Below are 19,583 nucleotides of genomic sequence, written 5' to 3'. Positions count from 1 at the left end.
TTGACTGGGCGTGAGTGCTTGCAATGTTCAACACTCCGTCCATTATCCCCTTTGGTATTGCTTTGTGTGCCCTAAGTTGGCAGGGTATGCCCAGACGTGGGTCCCTTGCTCACTTTGCCACTGGATTCAAGATAGCCTGGCTGATGAGGGTTATGAACCCGAAACCGGTCCCAGGATGCTTGTTTTCGGTCCAGGTAAGACATGGCTTGGCAGTTCGGGCTGGACTGTTCCCATGAGGCACAGGGTCAGACTGATTTGCATATAGCCATGTCTGAACTGGGGTGGTGAAGTGAGCTAAAGAATGATGATGGATTAAACCCAGATCAGTTGACTGGGGGTGAGTGCTTCCAATGTTCAACACTCCGTCCATCATCCCCTTTGGTATTGCTTTAATTACTTCTGAGCTCTTTATGACTCAACACCAGTTACCATCCCATCCAGGATGACTAAATTCCTCAAAGCAATAACCTTTCCTCGACTAGCCCCAATTGATAATAGGGAGATCAACATCCCATTACAGTTCAAGATATTAAAGGGCCAATTATTGAACAGGCCACGGGTACGACACCAGGTACGGATGGTCTCCTGGCCTAGTTTTATAAACTTTTGCAAGCTCTCTAGCACCCAAGTTAGTTGGGATGTACAATGTGGCACTGGATATTGGTTGTCTTGCTACCACCTTTCAGGAGGCTACTTTAACCTCAATATTAAAGCCAGGGAGTATTTCAACTGACCATGATTCTTATCGTCTTGTAGCTGTTATGAACATACATTATAAGATCCTCAGTAAAATTCTGGCCACCCTTTTACAGCAGGTGCTCCCACAATTGTTACATGCTAACCAAAACAAACTAGTTCTGGGTAGTAACACTCCCCTAAGCATGCAGTGGCTGTGTAGAATTTTAGAAGGGGTGAAGTCCAAATGGCCCAGGGCCACCTCCCTTTTTCTAGACTTGGAAAAAGCATTCGATATGCTGAATTGGGACAAACAATTTTTAGTCTTGGGTCACTTTGGGCCTGCACCATATAGCTGCTCCGAATACTTTATACGGATCCTATGATTCAGGGACAGACATCCACTCTTGTTTCAGGGCTTATGGGTAGTAGGCTGGGTTGCCCTCTCTCCCCTGTCTTTTCTTGCTGAGTTCCACGGGCCACCCCTGACTGGTCTGGAAAAGGGACCAGTTTGATGGGTGGGTGTCTCTTCTTGGTACCTAGGTATCCTTATCTTCCACCTCGCGTTGGACCTATTAGATGGAAACTGTACTTTGGCGGTTACATCCCTCCGGTGCTCAGGTTTCTTTTTGGCAGTCTCTTCTATTGTCTGTAGTAGGACGCATTGCGGTGACCAGAATGGTAATGCGGCCTCACCTCTTATACCACTTTACTAACCTCCCCAGTGTTCCTTCCTTGGAAATTCCTCTGAGATTTGGACCAGCTCCTTCAGGAATTACTCCTGTACAAGTCCCATTGTTTGCCTGGCCCTGTCTAAGTTGTGCCTCCCAGTTGAGCAAGGAGAGCTTGGCTCCCCGAATTTTGAATATTATAATCTAGCAGCCCAGCTCCAGTGCCTAGCCTACTGGTTTGGCTGTCCCTTGCTGAAGCATGTGATATTGGACCATCCATTGGCCTTGTGGACGTGTTTGTGCTTTCATTGCCTGGATAGAGGTTTATTTATCTCCAGAACCTTTGTCCCTTGCGCTCCAACAATAGCTCTCCTGGGCCTACCCCCAAATCAGTGGGGTATCTAGAGGGTTCTTAGTTACACTTGTGGCATCAAGCTGGTGTCCTGACTCTGGTTGACCTGTTTTGGGGTGGCCAGATTCTGTTATACCCGTAACTTGATGAACAGCTCTGTCTCCATGAGGGTCAATTCTTCACTTTGGGTCTAATACGGCATGGCCTTTAGGAAGACCTGGTCAATAGAAGGCATGGAACCAACCATACATTGGTTGATGAACTCCCTGTACAACTTCGGCATCAGCCGTAAACGTATTACTTGGATCAACAAAGCCCTTATTACTCACACACAGTTTCCTTACAAGCGACACAGGATATTTGAGATGTCAAGTTTGATATTTCCCTGTATGACAGAAAGTTTCCCACAATGCCAGGCTGAAACCCATACAATTGTATATGCTACTTGGAGCTTATAGAGCTTACCACTTTCCTCCACAAATAGCTAGGATATTCCCCAGAGCCTCAGACTCCTGTGCAAAGTCACAGCAACTGATTTTAAATACTTGCTTTCAGATTGTCCCTGTTTGCGGTCATATTGGGTTGAGGTAGTGAGTTGACTCAGGGCGATCAGCAAACTTTCTGGAATAGACTTCTGGGAGGGGGCTGCACTTGGTATTTATAAGTAATCGAAGACCTTCTAAGCCTTTTTTCCGTTTTCTTAATATAGCGTTGGTGGTCGTATAAGAAAAATTATCACCATGCAGTAGAAGATCAACCCATCCCCAGCAACTATGGGTGATGACTGAGAATGATACCCTTCATAGGGATAAGGCTAAGGGCCTCTGCTGTCGACCGATCTCCACTGACTAGGACAAATCGATGTCCATGCTGACCACCTCTCCTCCTTCCTTGTGACCACACCACCCCCTTCTCGAGAGCAGTTATCCCCTTTCCCCTCTGACCTCTTTAAGTTGCTCTTCAGCTCGATGTCCCCCCCCCACATGCTCCACTTGTCATTTACCCTTACAAGCAATAGGTTTATAGCGCCCCTCTCTTAACTCTAATCTCCAACTCCTTTTTGGTTTCTTCAATGTTTTGTTTCTTCCACTTAACTTGTTAGATGCGTTGTACTACCACAATATGAGGAACGGTACCCTCAGTCTGGTCTCATGGTTTCAGCTTGTTTTTAATGCACTCCTCTCCTCTATAGATGGAGACACACCTTAACTGCTCAATCTGGCGTATCTGATGTATTCTCTTCTTACCAATTTATACGGGATGTTTCTTCTGTTTGTTTTGAAGCATGTCTACGAATCTGCCATATGTGGTCCATGTACTTGCTGTTTCACACTTTTTTTATGTATTTGATGTCAGAACACCTGGCAAGCAGGCCCAACTGTGGGGGTTGAGGCCTTTTACTCTTGCTGTCCTAGAGGGCTCTACTTATTATATTATTTTATTATATATTATAATATGAATATTATTATGAATTCTGAGCAACTGGGCCAAGTACCCCTTCTGCACTTGACTCTGAAGGTTAGCGTGGTCCAAGCAGTCCAAGGCTCCCTTGGGGGGTGGTGGGTTGGGGCGGGATATAAGGAAGTGAACACAGGCTCCCAACTCAAAAGTAGCACAGCAGCAATAAATCATTGTCCAGCCAAATACTCACTTTTATGACAAAAAAAAAGTATTTTATTTTCTACAGCTTCCTACTCCCAAAAATAAATTACATCCACAAACAACTATGCAATCCCCCTGAGGTCCAGGCTGTACTGTTTCCGTGGTTGTCTCCTGTCCCACTTCCAATCCTCTTAAGCCTTAGTGGTTATTCTCCATTCACTATTGGCACCATCCAGGGTATGGCCCACTAGTAGTCGGAGTCTCCAAGAGCCCACTATGACCATATTCTTAAAGTTAACAATGTTCCAGCACTGCAGCAGTAATTAGCAGCAAGTTCCCACGGCCCAAAATCAGTCTTGCCTGCATCTTGCAGGATCGGACCAACTGGAGTGTCTGGTTCCTCCCGCAATGAGTGGAGTGGAGGTGTTACGTAGCTCCTGGTGCGATTCCTTCATCCGACCGATGCCAGATGCCAGCTTCGCGCTTGAATGCCTCACATGCACTGGCCATAAACTGCATTCCTAAGGTCTTGTGCCCCTTACTAAATCTCTCTGAATGCGTGAGGTGGCGCACGTGCAGGAAGTAGCTGGTGGCAAATGGAATGCGTGTGGTTGTGCACGTAACCGCCACCCGATCCGCCTGGGAAGCCTTTGGGAGCATTTTCTGAAGCCCCTACATAAGTCTCGCTGAGCAATCGCTTATGCGATAGCCAGGCGAGACCTAATGAATGTGTTCATCTGTAATGAAACTGATGCTCATGTAAAGCGCTCTGACACCTGATGTCTCGGGTCTGGTTTGCGCTCTATAAAACTCTTTAAAACATTTTTTTTTTTTTAAAGAGCAAAAAACAATTGAAACGAGGAAACGTAGGAAATAGGAAACTTGGATCCCAGACACTGTTTCAACATTGCCACTAATATATGTGTGTACATATATATTATATATGTGTGTTTGTGTGTGTGTGTACGTGTCAAATTTTGTGATCCTTCCTCGAATTAATGGGCCATGAGAGGTTTTGATGTGGTGGGCACAGCTGTCACGTAGATGATTACAGTTGTTTGTGCTGTAAATCACCAATGTATCTACCTGATGAACTGTGCAGATCAGCTGACCTACTGCCACTCCATTCATCAGCATGTGTAGGACCGTCCTCATCGGCTTCCTGTTCACTCCTTTAAGAAGAGTTGCATTGTACACTCAACAGAAGTTCAGTAATCAAACTCACAATAAGGTTGTGAGCGTGCATACGTTTGGTGTGACTAACCGTATTAAAGAAGTATTTTGAATCTGAGCCAACAGCAGCCTTTGAAGACTGGTTGAAGTGAAGTTAAGATGACCGGTAGTTGTTTTGTCCAGGTTGCCAGAGAGCATAGATTTTTTATTTTGCAACTCTATTTTCCTACATTGGAATGAATGCATGTGTTGATGCACCAACTCCTGTTGCAACACGTTGTCACTGTTGAATTTTATCTGGGGTATAACACGCAAGGAATAGCAGTGCATTCTATATCCCCAAGGGTACTGGGGAAAGAAATTTGCAATGGAACAAGGGTACTGCCATTGCAACTGTTACTACATAAGAGATAGTTTTCTCACACATTGCTCTGAATTTAAAATGGCAAAAAGTACCATTTTGAATTTGTAAATTAAAAATAAAATTGAAATAGAAGAGTTTATCTGACTTCTTTATTCTTTTCCAGTTAGCAGGTAATAAAGAAAATGAGGAAAGCTTCCAGGAACCTCAGTATAATTATTACAGCCACCAGCCCACAGAATTGGACCTGGATGATTCAGAACTTTCCCATGTTATTGAAATCTATGATTTCCCTCAAGAATTCAAGACTGAGGACTTGCTTCTAACTTTTTCAACCTATCAGTGAGTATTTGGGTTTTTTAAGCATTTTAATGACTGCCGTGGTCTTTCACCCCCAATTTTCTCTGCTGCAGAAGTAACTTGTAACAAGCCTGGAAGCAGACATCCTTCCATTACTTATAACCTGTAAGTGAAGCTGGCACTGAATCAGTGAGAAGTACAACTGGGTTGTTTGTCATCTATGCTATTGCATGTTAAGTGCAGAAAAGGAATGCAGATTGTGGTGAGAGTAAAATGATTATCAGTGAAAGGTTCGAAGCTTCCACCATTAGCTAAATATTTTTATGGCTGTCCTCATCTCTTGGTTCTCATACTTCTTGCTCTACTCTGGGTTATCCACAATGAGGACATTGTGATTACAGCAACGGGAGAAGGTGGTAATCTGTGGTTCCATTGTCCTTCCTGAGCAAGGGACAATTTCCGACCACAGTGTTTCCCATTGACAGACAACTCAACGTGGTGCATGTGGCATTCAAGATGCAAATTTGCACATCCTCTGTTAGTGAAGGGTCTCTGTGAAAGAAAAGCACTTGAGGCAACCCAGTATCTGACAAATGTCATAAATCAAGCTGACCCATACAGTGCATTGTGTCCCAATTGAACAGAACCACCAAGAAACAATAATTAAGTTAGATCAAAATGACAACAAACAGAGATGTGTGTTCAAGATACCAAACAACCATGCATTTTCACACCTTAGGCTTTATGTGCCTCAACCTGTTTAATAATTAGGCTAATTATGTTTGTTTGTACATCTAATGTCAATGACGTTATGACCCTTGTAACTAGATAAAGTGTCTCAACGAGACAGTAAAGGGGACATCATCTAATGAGAGAAAAACAGTATAGCTGTCAGGAAATGCACACGGGGTGAGGTGAAACTCACCTGGTGTGAGATATCAAAAGATTATATAGAAGGATAGGGTATTTACTCAGGGGGAAACCCCTGGTAGTACCAACAACGGAAAGAAATTACAACTCATTCATTGGTGCATGATTCTAGGTAGGAAATCTGCCGCCGAGGGATCAGTGTCCCTGATCATACTAAGTATTGTATACCCAGGTTTCCCATGGGGTAACAGTTGCCCTTGTAGGATAGGGTATAGCCATCCTGTCCAGGCCAAGGCTGGGGACACTGTTAGACCCTATTTGAAGACCACAGGGCAAGCAGGGGTTCTTGGCTTCAACTATAGGGGTTGAGGTAATTTGCCTCTTAGGTCCCAGGCCCTTCCTACAATGGTTCTGTTAACTGGGCCAAGTGCAACCCCTTTAGTACTTGACTATCAGTTATCACAGTGGTGAAGAGTCGGAGGCTTCTCAGGAAGGTGTTGTGGAGGATGCTCGAACTCTAAGCTTAACAATCACACATCAACACAATAAATGAATGTCCAACCCAGTCCTTGTCTTTTCAAGGAAGAAATACCTTAATGCACGCTATAACCAATTAGAATGTAATATTACACAATATAATAAGATGCAGTGTGGTGTACTTGGTGCTTTTTGACAGTGACGTGCCTCTGTGCCCTCAAACCTTCTCCCTTGATCCAGGCTCTGTTCGCCCAGGGTCTAAGTGCCCATCCCCGCCCCAAATCTATGGGGCTTTAGGAGGTTGTGAGATTATGCATTCGGTGAAGCTATATCTCTCCTGAAATCAGTGTACTCTGTAATTAGTTCTTAGTCTTGCCGCACACACTAGATCAGTCTCCATAGGATTGGTGCAGCGCACCCGGCTCTTCAGCGATTTGGCACCCTCTCAACACAGAAGTTGCACACTAGCCAGAAGCGTCATACAGGAGTCCTCCTTCATCCACTGGCCTGCACTCATGCAGTGGGCCTGCCAGAAACGGAGGCGGCAATCCTTCATCGCCATGTTCTCAATCAAGCCACTGGTCTTTGGCGAAGGCCTCAGATGCAGCCTCTTCCATCTGGTCACAATGTCAGCGGATGCTGTTTTGCATGGTCACCCAGTTGTAGCCACTTATCACGGCCACTCACATGCCTAACACTCTGGGCAGGTGTGGCTACCCACAGGACAATCACCTTTGGGCACTTGCAACCATGCACAGGCGGATAACTCTGTGCACTTTAAGCCATGCACAGGCTGATGACTCTGAGCACTTACAGCCATGCACAGGCTCTATGACTCTGGGAACTTGCAGCCATGCTCAGGCTGATGACTCTGAGCACTTGCAGCCACGCACAGGCAGATGACTGAGCACTTGCAGCCACGTACAGGCTGATGACTCTTTGCACTTACAGCCATGCACAGGCTCTATGACTCTGGGAACTTGCTGCCATGCTCAGGCTGATGACTCTGAGCACTTGCAGCCACGCACAGGCCGATGACTGGGCACTTGCAGCCACACACAGGGCGATCACTTTGACACGCAATCACAAACCAGTGGAGCTTCAGCTATTGTGATCCTGATAATTGTGGTTAATTGTGGAAGCGAGGAACCAGCACAGAGACCGCAAGTCTACTGACACCGGAGTCCTCAAATCGCTCTCCGTTGTCTCTCAGTTCTGGGTGGAACCTGGAACACAATACACCTCTCTCTTCCTGAACAGATACTCCTCCTTCAGGGTTAGCAGGCTCCTTCCCTCATCAGTCAGGCTTCCAGGCACTTCATACCAGGTGCACAGTTCTTCCAGCATGAGATCCACACTGAGGTGATGGTACTTCACTTCAGGGAAGCTGGATGTTAGGTTGACACCACCTTTGGTTGCACATTCCGCTCATGAGAACTCAGCGGAACACTCCCTTTCAGGGCTACAGAGGACTTTGAACTGGAACAACAAATGGGATAATTAGGTACCATTGTTTACACCAAACTCGAGCAGAAGATGTGTATCCACCATCAGCAACTGTAGAACAAGTTTTGTGTGGTTGTTCTTTCAAGTGTCATTTCCCGTCTGCTTTCCAGACACAGCCTTTATGTAAAGTCATGCTTCTCACAGCAGGGTAGTCTCTAGTCAAGAGCATTCCCAAGCGAAGCACAAAGAGATGTGAGTTTTATGTCCCTGGCTGTCATCAGCCAACTAAAGGAGTAATCAGGAAAAGACTAAAGGGGAAGGCCTCAACTAAAGGTTTCCTCACTTTTGCACGGCAGTCTGCTGTTCCACCCATCTTTCTTCCATCAGGCTTAGTTTCTGAGTGATGTACCCCAAATATTCCTTTGATCCTTTCTAGAGGATTTAGTTAATAGAGATGATTCTGGACTTGTGAATGACACAGGCCTTCCTCCTCCACAAAAGGTGGATACAGTCTTCCAAACAGCAGATCTCTTAATGACCAATGAGACTGTGATAGCTTACTGGTTCCACCTCTTGTAGCAGTAGAGACATCCTAAATTGGGCTAGTATCACATGCAAACCGATTCCATGCAGTTTATGCAGCAGAACACTAAGACCATCCTGATCCATCCATCCATTCTTGATTTCAACCCTGGAATGATGGGGGCATGCTCCTGACCACTTGAGGGTCCTCTCCCTACCTTGCCTGCAGCTTGCAGTCCCTCTCAGCTGTTAAAAGTGGGATTGTGGGTCTGTTTGCAAGGAACTCTCCAGCAATGCCTAGTGGAACAAATCAGATGCATACTGTTTGATCTAAAGGCATGTTATATCCCTTCCTTTCATCGTTCAGCTTGAGCGTTAGGCTCCTGAACAAGCTAGCCTTTTATCAGAGACGCCGAAGATCTTGGCATCTGGCAGGAAGTCCTCCACTAGAACCCAGTGTAAGGACAAACTGCTAAGTTCCATTCACTAGGTTCTAGCAAAGAACAAAAACCTGCCCAGGGGCTTAATGTACTTTTCATGTCACCTCACTTAGATAGGACTGCAATGGAACAGCCATTAGCGTGTACGGGAACTGGCCAAGTGAGAATCTATCGATGGCCACTGAAACTCTCAAGAGACATCTGACTGTTTGTGTTCCCTTTACTAGGGCGTCCCACTCTCCTTTAAACTCAGTTCTGACCATGTTGATGCGCAAAACCTTTTAGAACTCCCAGGTCATTGAGCTACTCCTCTGGAAAGATAGCATTTTGGTGGCCATAATATTGGTGACTGCATAAGTTAGCAGAAAGCCCTCTGCGTCTCAAAACTTTTCACTGTGTTTCTTAGATATAGGGCAGTTCTCTTGGCTCATTCTTCTTATGTAGCAAAAGTACTGTCAGAATTCAATCTAACCTGAATGATTAGTCTCCTGACTTTGTTTCCATATCTCATGTGCCTCCTCACCTGAGTGGACTTAGCAAAATCTGGATGACAGATGTACCTTCCACTTGTCTGAACCAAGCCATGGATCTGTATTTATCATATCAACTTTTTTTAAACATCAATTCAATTGTTTTCTCTATGTAAATAGTCAACAGTACATTACAAAGACATCAGAAAGCGGCAAAAACAGTATATAAACAGACAAGAAAGAACATGACTGATCATAAGCAATTATCATCATGCTGATCAAGTCAACATTGCCAAGAAAATAATGTGTAATATCACTGGGGAGGCCAGTTGACTGGTAATGGTCCCACCATTTTCCCCAGACCTTTTTGTGTGTCCCGGGGCAACCCCGGTTTTTGTAGACTGAGTCCTCTGCTGCACCACATTGATCTATGCCTCTGACACATTCTAATATCATTGGGGCTGTGGGTGCCCTCCAGTAGCGGGCTATATCACACTTAGCTACAAAATGGCTGAGTGCAATCAACATCTTGTTGCCTGTGTTCCCATCCCAGTCATCCTGTATCTCCAGAAGAATACATTTAGCCTTTGGGTCCCTGGGGTGCTTGTTACCTCTTGCCAAAGATTTCAGATCTGAGACCAATATACTTGGATGACAGGTACTATTATACATATGATTGGGATTGTCCTATTGTCCCATCACAATGCATATAATCAGGAGACAGAGTCTTCTTCATATGGTGGAATCTCTGGGGAATAATAGACCCTGTGAAAATATTTAACTTGAATCAGTCTCAGACTCAGCTTGCCAGGATGGATATTTCTCAAGCAGCCATCTTTGGATCATGCCAATTGTCCTCATCAAATTCTCCAAGATCTTCACCCTACTTAGATCTGAGCACTAGCAAAGGGTCAGGTGTATGCACCATCAACCATCAAGGCCTGATCCAGACTGGATATGCCCCATCCTCTACTTTTACCATGGTAATTTTTGCTTCTACTTTATAAAAATTCGATATGGGATTCAACCTGTGTTTATATTTGTCTATGGCATGTCTCAATTGTAGAAATCGAAAAAATAGACCTATGCAAATCATAAAATTCAGTGTAAAATGTCATATGGTTTGAGGTCCATACATCTCCCAGTTTGGTTATACCAATATCCCGCAATTAGAAACCCACCAACCCGTTTGCGCCAAGAATCCAATTGCAGAAACAAATGGGAATTTCTTGTTTGTCGTCTAACCAAAGCCACCCACTTCAAAGCACTGTACCGAACTCAAATGGGTATTTTTGTTGTCAGTGGTTGGGAAGCTTCTGGCTACCAGTTATACAGTTGCATTAGTAGGCCAGAAAGGCCCTAGCCAAATTGTAACTTCCCACAGACCACGGGAGTCTAGGGGCCCCGATATTTGAACACTACTATCTAGCAGCACAGCTCCAGTGTCCAGCCCCTCTGCGCCTCTCCTTATTCCAGACGAAATCTCCCAGCATTTTGTTGAGTAGGTGAAATGTGCTGCAAGGAATAGGGATTGGTAGGTTGATGAAGTGATATGGTAGTCTGTGCAGCATCACCAGTTTAGGGAATTAAACTTGACCTTGTATCGTAATAGGGATAAAGCGCCAGAAGGTAATTTAAGGCCGGAGAGAGGAGATTGCTTTCATGAGGTTGCCGTCTATCAGGTCACGAGCGGTGTGATAAATGTTGTTGCCCAGGTATTAAATAGTGAGGGGTTCCCATGTAATTTTGTGGGTGTTAACTTTTTTTTGTGCACCAGACATTCAGGGTGAAACGGAAACAAACCAGTCTTGGCCATGTGTCCCGCAAACCTGTGGCGGCCTTAAAAGCATCCAAGATTTGTCCTGTATCTTCTATATTGGTATGCTGGTCTGTATGTCTCTTTTGTATATGACAACATCAACGGCATAAAGAGAGACACCATGTGTTTCTCCGTAATTAATATTTTTACTCTTACAGGTGGTGCGGTGTAGAAGAATTTGATCGCTAGCAGCATCTCATTACCAAGGCCCGTTGTCTTCATGACCGTGAATATGTGTTCCCAGTCTAATTTGTCGAATGTCTTCTCCGCTTCTAAGACCAGGAAGGCAGAATAGGGCCATTGAGGCGGGGCTTCCTCGAGCAGTCTGTGCAGCCTGCGGAAATTGCTAGATGTGGATCTGCCCGATATGAATCCATTTTGGTCAGGGTGGACTACTTGAAGCATACGTTCCATCAGCCTTGCACAGATAGAGGCCTGTAAGAGGTGCCTTCAAAGGGATCCTTTCCTGGTTTCGGGATGAATACCAACTGTGCCTCCCAGATGGATGTCAGCAAGAGTCCCAAAGGTGAGAGCGGAGGTATATAGTTCAACCAGCTTTGGGACTAGGAAGTCCTCATATGTTTTTATAAAACTTAATAGGTAGGCCATCAAGGCCTAGGGTCTTGCACCTCGGAGAATCGTGTATAGTGCTTCAGATTTCCTGTCCTGTGATTGGGCCATCTAGGATATTCATCTGCTCCACTGTCACTGCTTGCAGGGTAACAGTTGGAAGAAATTCTGCAATTCTGCGTTGCCACAAGACAGGCGTGAAGTTGCTCTGTGTATTTTATCCTGACAGCCTACAATGGAATAAGGGGAGGTGTGGATAGCTGTTACTGGTGTAGTGGCAGATTCACGCCGAAACATCCACTCCAGTGAGCGTCCCGGCTTGTCTCCCTCTGCATGAATCTTGGTTTGTTGCGCCTTGTAGTCAATACACCATAGTGACTCAAGCAGTAGGGCATGGTGGTCCCTCGCCTCCACCAGCCCATCGCTGGCAGCGTCATCCCTCATTGCGGCCACCTCCAAGTTGCGCAGAGAGGTTTCTACTTGTTCTAACTCACGGCGGAGTGCACCTTTGGTTGTGTGGATGCAGTGTCCTCTCACCACCATTTTCAGGGCCTCCCACTCCATTTAGTATGGGGTGGCCGTGTTGCTAATTTCAGTATGTAGCTTGTGATCGTATCATGTGTCTTTTCGCGGAATGCTTGGTCTTTGAGAGCTGTGGGCTGTAGTATCGTGGTGGGAGCTGGTGTGCCACAGCAGGAGAGGGTTGTGATCAGAGAGAGCCTTCCCCCGGTATTCTAAGGCAAAGACCCTCTTGCAGTGCACCTGTTCTTGCCTCTGGATGCCAGAGGCAGATTTGGCTGTGATGAGTCTACGACAGGAGCCTCGTCCAGTCAAGGGGCTGTTAGGTGTTTGTGTGAGGTGGCAGGTTCAGGCTCTGGCGAGTAATGTTGCCGCAATTTTACCCAATCCCAGGTATTGGCAGGCTCCGTGAAGAAGTATGTCCTTTGGTTTGCGAGATCTTTGAGTTTCAACAGAAATACCAGGGAGTATTTGAGGTCGGCGTCTCACAGTTTTCATTTCTCCCTCATAAAAGAGACCCTTTTACCCTGGGCTGTGATGGTGTAGTCTGGAAAGAGAAGTATCTGTGTGTTCTCGTAAGTAACGTGGCCCTTTTGCCTGGCAGCCTGCACAATTGTATCTTTATCCCTGTAGTTCACTAATTTGTCCTCCACCAGCCTTGGAGGTGTGCCAGGTGAGTGATGCTAGGTGGGTACTCTGTGGGCATGTGTGATCGTAAAATAGCTTGTGAGTTCTACTTGGGTGGATAACAAGTCCTTGTAAAATGTTGTGAGGTCCTTGCCCTCCGCGCCTTCTGGGAAGCCTATGATGTGTAGGCTATTGCAGCACAATCTCATTCAGTTTGCTCATCTTGGCTCTCCAGGAAGCAAACTTTATTAGTGACTTCTATGACTCGATCATCAAGGTCTTTAGTCTGGGGCTGAAGGTCTTGTATGGCCGATTCTGCCTGTTTGACTCTAACTGAAAGCTTGCGTTGAACTTCATGCAAGAGGCCCAGATCCACTGCCACTACATCCACTCTGTTTCCAAGGTCTAGCATGGTCCCCGCAACAGTTGTGAGGATCTTTTCTAGTTTTCTTGCCATGGGTTCTGGCATAGTTTGCAGTGGTTTTGTGGACGCCATGGCGTTGCAGGACACCTCTGTGCCAACAGAAGATTGACCAGTTGGGGGTGGCATCGAAGGGAGGGGCCTGGCTAGACCCGCGGCGCTTGCTTTGCTTTGGCCTAGTGCATATCAGTTGGTAGGAGGGGGATAGCTAGTATTTCCCCAGGTTAATGGGCACAGATTAATCTTTTCTGGTGAGGCACAAGCAGTTTTGTGGCGAGTCCAGGTCCTAAACGCTGGCGGCGGCACCAGTGGTCAGCACCCAGGGTAGTCAGCATTCCAGTCCGCCAACACAACTCCACAATCCAAGGCTCGCTGTATCCCCAGTCTAATATGCTGACATAAAGTCTGTTCTGGGGAGGCACTAGCAGCCTTGAAGCTTGTCCGATTCTAATATGTGGAAGGTAGCGGCTGGCCCCTAATGCCTAGAGACAGCCTGTATCTCAAGGAGAGGACCCCAATCCGCTCCCCCTGCGTGGGAGGAGGTTAAGTGTTGCTAGTGAAGTCTGGTCACACCTGGTCAAGCATGAGCTCCGTTGTCTCTCCCACTACGGGCCTCCTCTCATGAGAACTTCCCGCGGCCTCCGGTGTATGTGGGCGATAGGAGATAGTATTGGCATGTCAGCGGGGGCGGGAGGGAACAGGCCTCTTTCTTTGCTCCATGCCCTCCTACCCGGGTGTCTTTTCTCCCAGGGCCCCCCAGACTAGGTAGCTCACTGTCCCGCAGCACGAGTGAGGAGAGTGGAGTCTTTGCCAGCCCCCTCCCAACTCACCCCGTCTCACGGGGAGGCGCTGCTGGGGCCCGCAGCTACAATCGCTGTAGCTCATAGTCAGGGAATATCAGTACTTTAGATGAGTCTCACTGCACCTCCTCTCGATCCCGTACCACTCGAAGAATCCAGCCATGGGAAGCGTAGTTCAGGATTCTGACTGTCAAGGGTCTAGGTGGGTGCGCCAGGGAAATGTGGGAGGGTCGGCCTTGGGACCAGTGACCTATAAGCTCTCTCCAAGAAGAAGTAGGAGTACAGTGCCTTCTCTGATAGCCAAGACTTGAATCCGTCAAACGGAAATTGTGAGAGTTTAGGACCTTCTTTCCCTTCAGCGATTCCCACCAGTCTAGAGTTGTTATGGTGGGATTGAGTTTCTGTGTCTCCCACTCTCTGTTCAAGTTGTGCCAGTGTTTCATGAATCTTTTAAAAGGTTTTTGTAACTGTACGAATCTCATCCTCTGCAGTAGAAATACATTGTGACTGATTTCGCACATCTTGGTATAGCAAGGACAGTTTAACTCGCACCTCGCCAATTTCCTTCTCTAAAGCTTTGTAGTTTGTTTGGATGCATTTGAGAATCATTTCCAATGGGAGCTGTAAATCAGCTTGACTTGGGTTTGGGTGATCTGCCCGCAGTGGTAGGGGTGGTTTTGGCAATTTACAAATCTTGCCTTGATGCCCGAGCTTAAGGCCTTGTAGTAGCCCATCTCCCGGGAGAGTAACACTGGCCTAGAGTTCTGCGGGTTAATGCAGGAATAGCAGGCCTTGCTGCTGGAGGCAGGTCAATTCTGACAAAGGTAGCACCAATTTACTCTATCACCCAAGCGTCCTTTGCTCCAGATGTGCCGCATCAGGAAATGTAGTTGTCACCTATATACAAGCCCCACATCCACTACAGGGAACATCTGGAATTATGGATTGAGGATTGTAGTTTGAGAGTTTTAGAGTGACAGGAGGATGTGAGAGAAAAGGGGGGTCCAGTAAACATTCACCGCTCCAGGGAATATTGTCCAGTATTTTAGTCCTAGGGGAAGTGCCCACCAGTGCCACTGACACTCCCTGTGGCCCGGTAATTTGTAGCACGGGGTCTCCCTTGTCTCCACCACCACGTGTGGTGCTGCGCCGCAACAATGTTGTCGACTTGCAGTCTTTTGCTTCTCCCGTGCATCCCACGGGCCCACTCGCCTCTTAGATGGGGGGGAGAAAGGCCTGACACACCACACGATTTGTCCCGCGGTCTCCCAGAGTCAATGTGGGCCATTCCTGCCCCCTCTCCCCGGACCTGATGCAGGGGCTGCAGCGCATCTTTCTGGGCGCTTTTGGGCTGCACCTCCTGCCACTTGTTGACCTCTTGCGGCCAGCACCACAAGGGATCACCAAGCTGGGTGGAGCACCTTAGCAGAAGGCCCATGCCTAATCAGCCCGAACGATTGTTAGCAACCGCAAGCGGGCGAAGGCCCTCCTTTCCGACCTCTGACTTCGGAAACTCCTGCAGGATAAATGTGTACCTAAGGCAGACAGTGGCATCTAAAGGCATTCTCAGCTCTAGGTCCGTAGGATTGTTAAGGATTAACACAGTCGGGCCAGAGATAATCAACTCACACCCGCCATGTTGGACTGCTTACCAGGAAGTCAGTCTTATCAACTTTTTGTGAGCATTTGAGCAATAATGCCGGCTGGCTGGCTGCTAAGGACGCCATTGCCAGATGGACAACATCATGCATCATCCATTACTGCACTTTTTATGGAGCCCAACCTCCATCCGGTGCCACGGCGCACTCCCCCAGAGCTAAGGCTTCATCAGTGGCATTCTTCCAGCATATAGCTGTCAGTCAGGTAGGTAGGCTACTCTACACACATTGTACTGCTACTATACACCAAAGGTATCTTCCTCGACTGATACAAAACTGGGCAAGTAAGTCCTCCACAACCTGTTTGCTTATGCCTTAACTGCCTGATACCGTCTCTGTTGTTGTGAAATCTTCCTGCCCATTGTTTGAGATTGAGACAGATTCAGGACATAAGAATATATGATAGGTGTAGGGTCTTTCCCATTATTAACGCACTCCTGCTGCCCCATTGCCATCGGTCACCCAGTTCTGCCCAATTAGCTTCTTTTTTGAGGGGGAACTGAAGAGAGCGCTCTCATAACGCACAAGGATGATGGCATGCTGTGTTTGATGCTGGCATGCGTGTATGATTCCAGCTTTTCCAACTCGGTACTATAGAAACAGCTTCTGTTCCTGCAAGTAGGGGGCAGTGATACCCACAGGTTGAAAGTGGGGACGACCCAAACGACTAATAGTCAACATAAAGGTAACTTTATGGTAATATGTAATTTAGTAATTCTCTATAAAACACTTTTTGTTACAGGGCCCTGTCCTTATTCCATTTTAGGTAGTTGACCCTATTTTTATTTATTTATTTATTTTTTATTGTCCTCATTTATGCGATCTTGATAAATGAAATGCAATCAGGTCCTCTTGAGTATAGGCGCCCTTGTAGTTGAATTTGAGGCCTTGCTTCAATACTACCGATCTCATAGATCAAGGGTTCTGAGTACTGCAGCTATGAGCCAACGGTTTTGATCGCGATGTTAAATCATCGGACAACCCTTCCTACCCTACCAACTGAGGTTATCCCACATCTCCCAATACACGGTGCGTTTGGATACTCCTCTAGCTTTATCCAAAGACCTACATTTGTGTACCGACCCCACCCATTCGTGAATCATTGGAGGAATGGGTTGTATCCATTTTAAACAAATTTCACGTCTTGCTATCAATATGAGTACAAATAAGAGATGTTTCTGATTTTTAGTTAAGTTAATTTTACCACAGTCTAGAATACCCAAAATACCAAATATAACAGAAAAAGGTCTTACCTTAAAGGCCAGATTTAAGCATTTACCAATAAGCTTGCCTACTTCGTTCCAAAACTGGCCAAGTTGAGGACAAGAAAAAAACATATGTATATCGTTTGCTTCTTCCTCACCGCGTTTTGGGCATTTTTTCTTTAGCTGTGTACTCATTCTAGAAAGCTTCCCCGGGGTCCAATACGACCTATGTAGGGTAAACAAATGATTTTTCCTCAATGGTGCAGAAATAGTAGTATACCACAAGTGAGTATAAGATACTTGCCAAGCGTGTTGTAGGTCTTCAGCCGGAAAGATCTTCTTCCATTTACAGTCTGGAAAATCGTAGTCCGATTCTTGCTTCTCTACCAGGGACCAGTACCACTTCGCGACTTCTTTCTTTCCCAGGGATTTATGGAGGTTATCACCTGTAATTGTGGAGTGTTCTGGTCCAATGACTTGCGATTTAACCCAGTTGGTCAATTGATAGAATTTGAACCTCGAAATTCCATTCATAGTTAGCGTCGCCAGATCTTCCCATGATTTTAGCATTCCATTTTCTAAGAGATCACCCCATACTGTTATTCCCGATCTTTTCAGTGGAAGAGCTAAAGAGTCTTGCAAACATTCCGGAGTACCGGGAGAATTCCATATTGGGGCATGTGAACTGTAGTATGGGTAGTTCCAGATTTTCCTTATATCGGACCAGGTTTTGCATGCTGCTCGCAGTACCTTTAGTTTTATTTTTTTAAAGAATCTGGGATGACCGAATTTATATAAACAGTTAGTATGGTTGGTTATTGCTTTCCAGTAAGGAGGATGCGAAGCGTGGTTTAAAAAGAGATGTCTTGTGTTTTTGAAGTGGAAGGCCCTATAATACATCAAAAGATCTGGACTAGCTATCCCACCTCGATGTTTTTTTTGGCTCAGATTTTTCCAGGCTATCCTAGATGTTTTAGATGCCCAGATGAAGGAGTTCAGCTCGCTTTGGATTTTCTTTATTTGCAGTGTGTTGAACTCCAATGGAATCGCGTTAAAAACAAAGGTGAACTTAGGCAAAATAGTCATTTTTACTACGTTGACTCTCCCTATAAAGGATAGAGATAAGCATGACCATGATTTGAAAAGTCTCCTCATTTCTCTAATTTTTAACATCAAGTTCCCTTGGGCAATTTCGTCAATATCCTCTCGAATTTGTATCCCTAGATATCGAATTTCTTTCTTAGAATCATATTGGGGGGAGGGTACATTCCACTGCATGATCTCTGTCTTTTGTTGATTTATTTTGTACCCAGAGATTTCCCCAAATCTTATCAACATATCGTCCATAATGACAGCTGTCTCTGTTAACTTATTTGAGTAGACCATCAGGTCATCGGCAAATAGTGCCACTCTCTTCTCCCAGTTGTTAAAACAGAATGAGGTAAGGTCATTAGAGGTTCGAATCATGTTGGCCAGGGGCTCTATATATAAATTAAAGAGTAAGGGGGAAAGCGGACACCCCTGTCTAGTGCCCCTCTTGATTTGAACACTATTAGTAGTGTCACCATTTACCAATATTTTCCCAGTCGGGGCCGTATAGATATTTGCTATCGCCTTAGCAAAATGCTGACCTAAGTTATAGTGTGTGATGACTTGGTGTAAGTATAGTCAATTAACTCGGTCGAAGGCCTTGGCCGCATCATAGGTAAATATTGCCAAAGGTACCTTCTCCTGAGTTGCTATATCAATAGCTCCTATCAGCTGGTGCGTTAGGTCGTGTAAGTGTCTCCCTCTAACAAACCCCTTTTGATCTTCATGTACTATTTTATTAGATAGGGATCCAAGTCTGATGGCCAATATCTGACTATACACTTTATAGTCAGAGTTGAGAAGCGAGATTGGTCTATACGACTCACAATAGTTAGGATCTTTCCCTGGTTTTAGGATCAAACTAATTGTGGCTTCATTCCAAGATTTGGGGATTGGATACTCCTCGAGGAAAATAATATTAAATAAATTAGTCAGTACAGGGGCTAATAGTTCTTTTAGAGCGATATATATTTCATTTGGAAGAGCATCTGGGCCTGCCGCTTTGTTTCTCTTAAGGCTATTCAAGACGTCTAGTACCTCTTTCTGAGTGATTGGATCGTTCAGAATACGATTTGGGAAAAAGGGGGTGGTGATGGACAGAGTTTCTGAATGATGCAGAATACTCTTACCAAGTCAAGAGATCATGGTTTTAATCCATCACCGTTTTTTAGCTCACTGCACCATCCCAGCTCAGAACCTGGCTACATGCAAATTAGTCTGTACCTGTCCCAGTGCATGATGGGAACAAGGCAAACCAAACTACCAAGCCAATTCTTATACTGGGAAGGAAACAAGCTTCCAGGGACCGGTTTCTGGCATCACAGCCTTCGTCGGCCCGGCTTGCCTGAATCCTGATGGTGCAATGAGCAAGGGACTCACGTCTGAGCATACCCTCCCACACTGAGTGTGGTTAAAAACGATTTGGGAAAAAGGGGGTGGTGATGGACAGAGTTTCTGAATGATGCAGAATACTCTTACCAAGTCAAGAGATCATGGTTTTAATCCATCACCGTTT

The 19,583-nt window shown here is 45.7% G+C and overlaps 1 protein-coding gene across 2 annotated transcripts in view; it reads left to right on the top strand.

The window, feature by feature from the left end:
• R3HCC1L (R3H domain and coiled-coil containing 1 like) overlaps positions 1–19,583 on the top strand; it is a 194,339-nt gene that overhangs the window by 89,738 nt on the left and 85,018 nt on the right. For both annotated transcript variants that reach the window (XM_085606336.1, XM_085606337.1), the window contains exon 4: positions 5,001–5,176. In XM_085606336.1, the coding sequence (XP_085462462.1) occupies positions 5,001–5,176 (176 nt within the window). The remainder of the gene's footprint in view (positions 1–5,000; positions 5,177–19,583) is intronic.

Source organism: Triturus cristatus, chromosome 1_2 (genome assembly GCF_964204655.1).
Source record: "Triturus cristatus chromosome 1_2, aTriCri1.1, whole genome shotgun sequence".
Taxonomy (NCBI): domain Eukaryota; kingdom Metazoa; phylum Chordata; class Amphibia; order Caudata; family Salamandridae; genus Triturus; species Triturus cristatus.
This window is presented reverse-complemented; position numbering and strand designations above follow the sequence as displayed.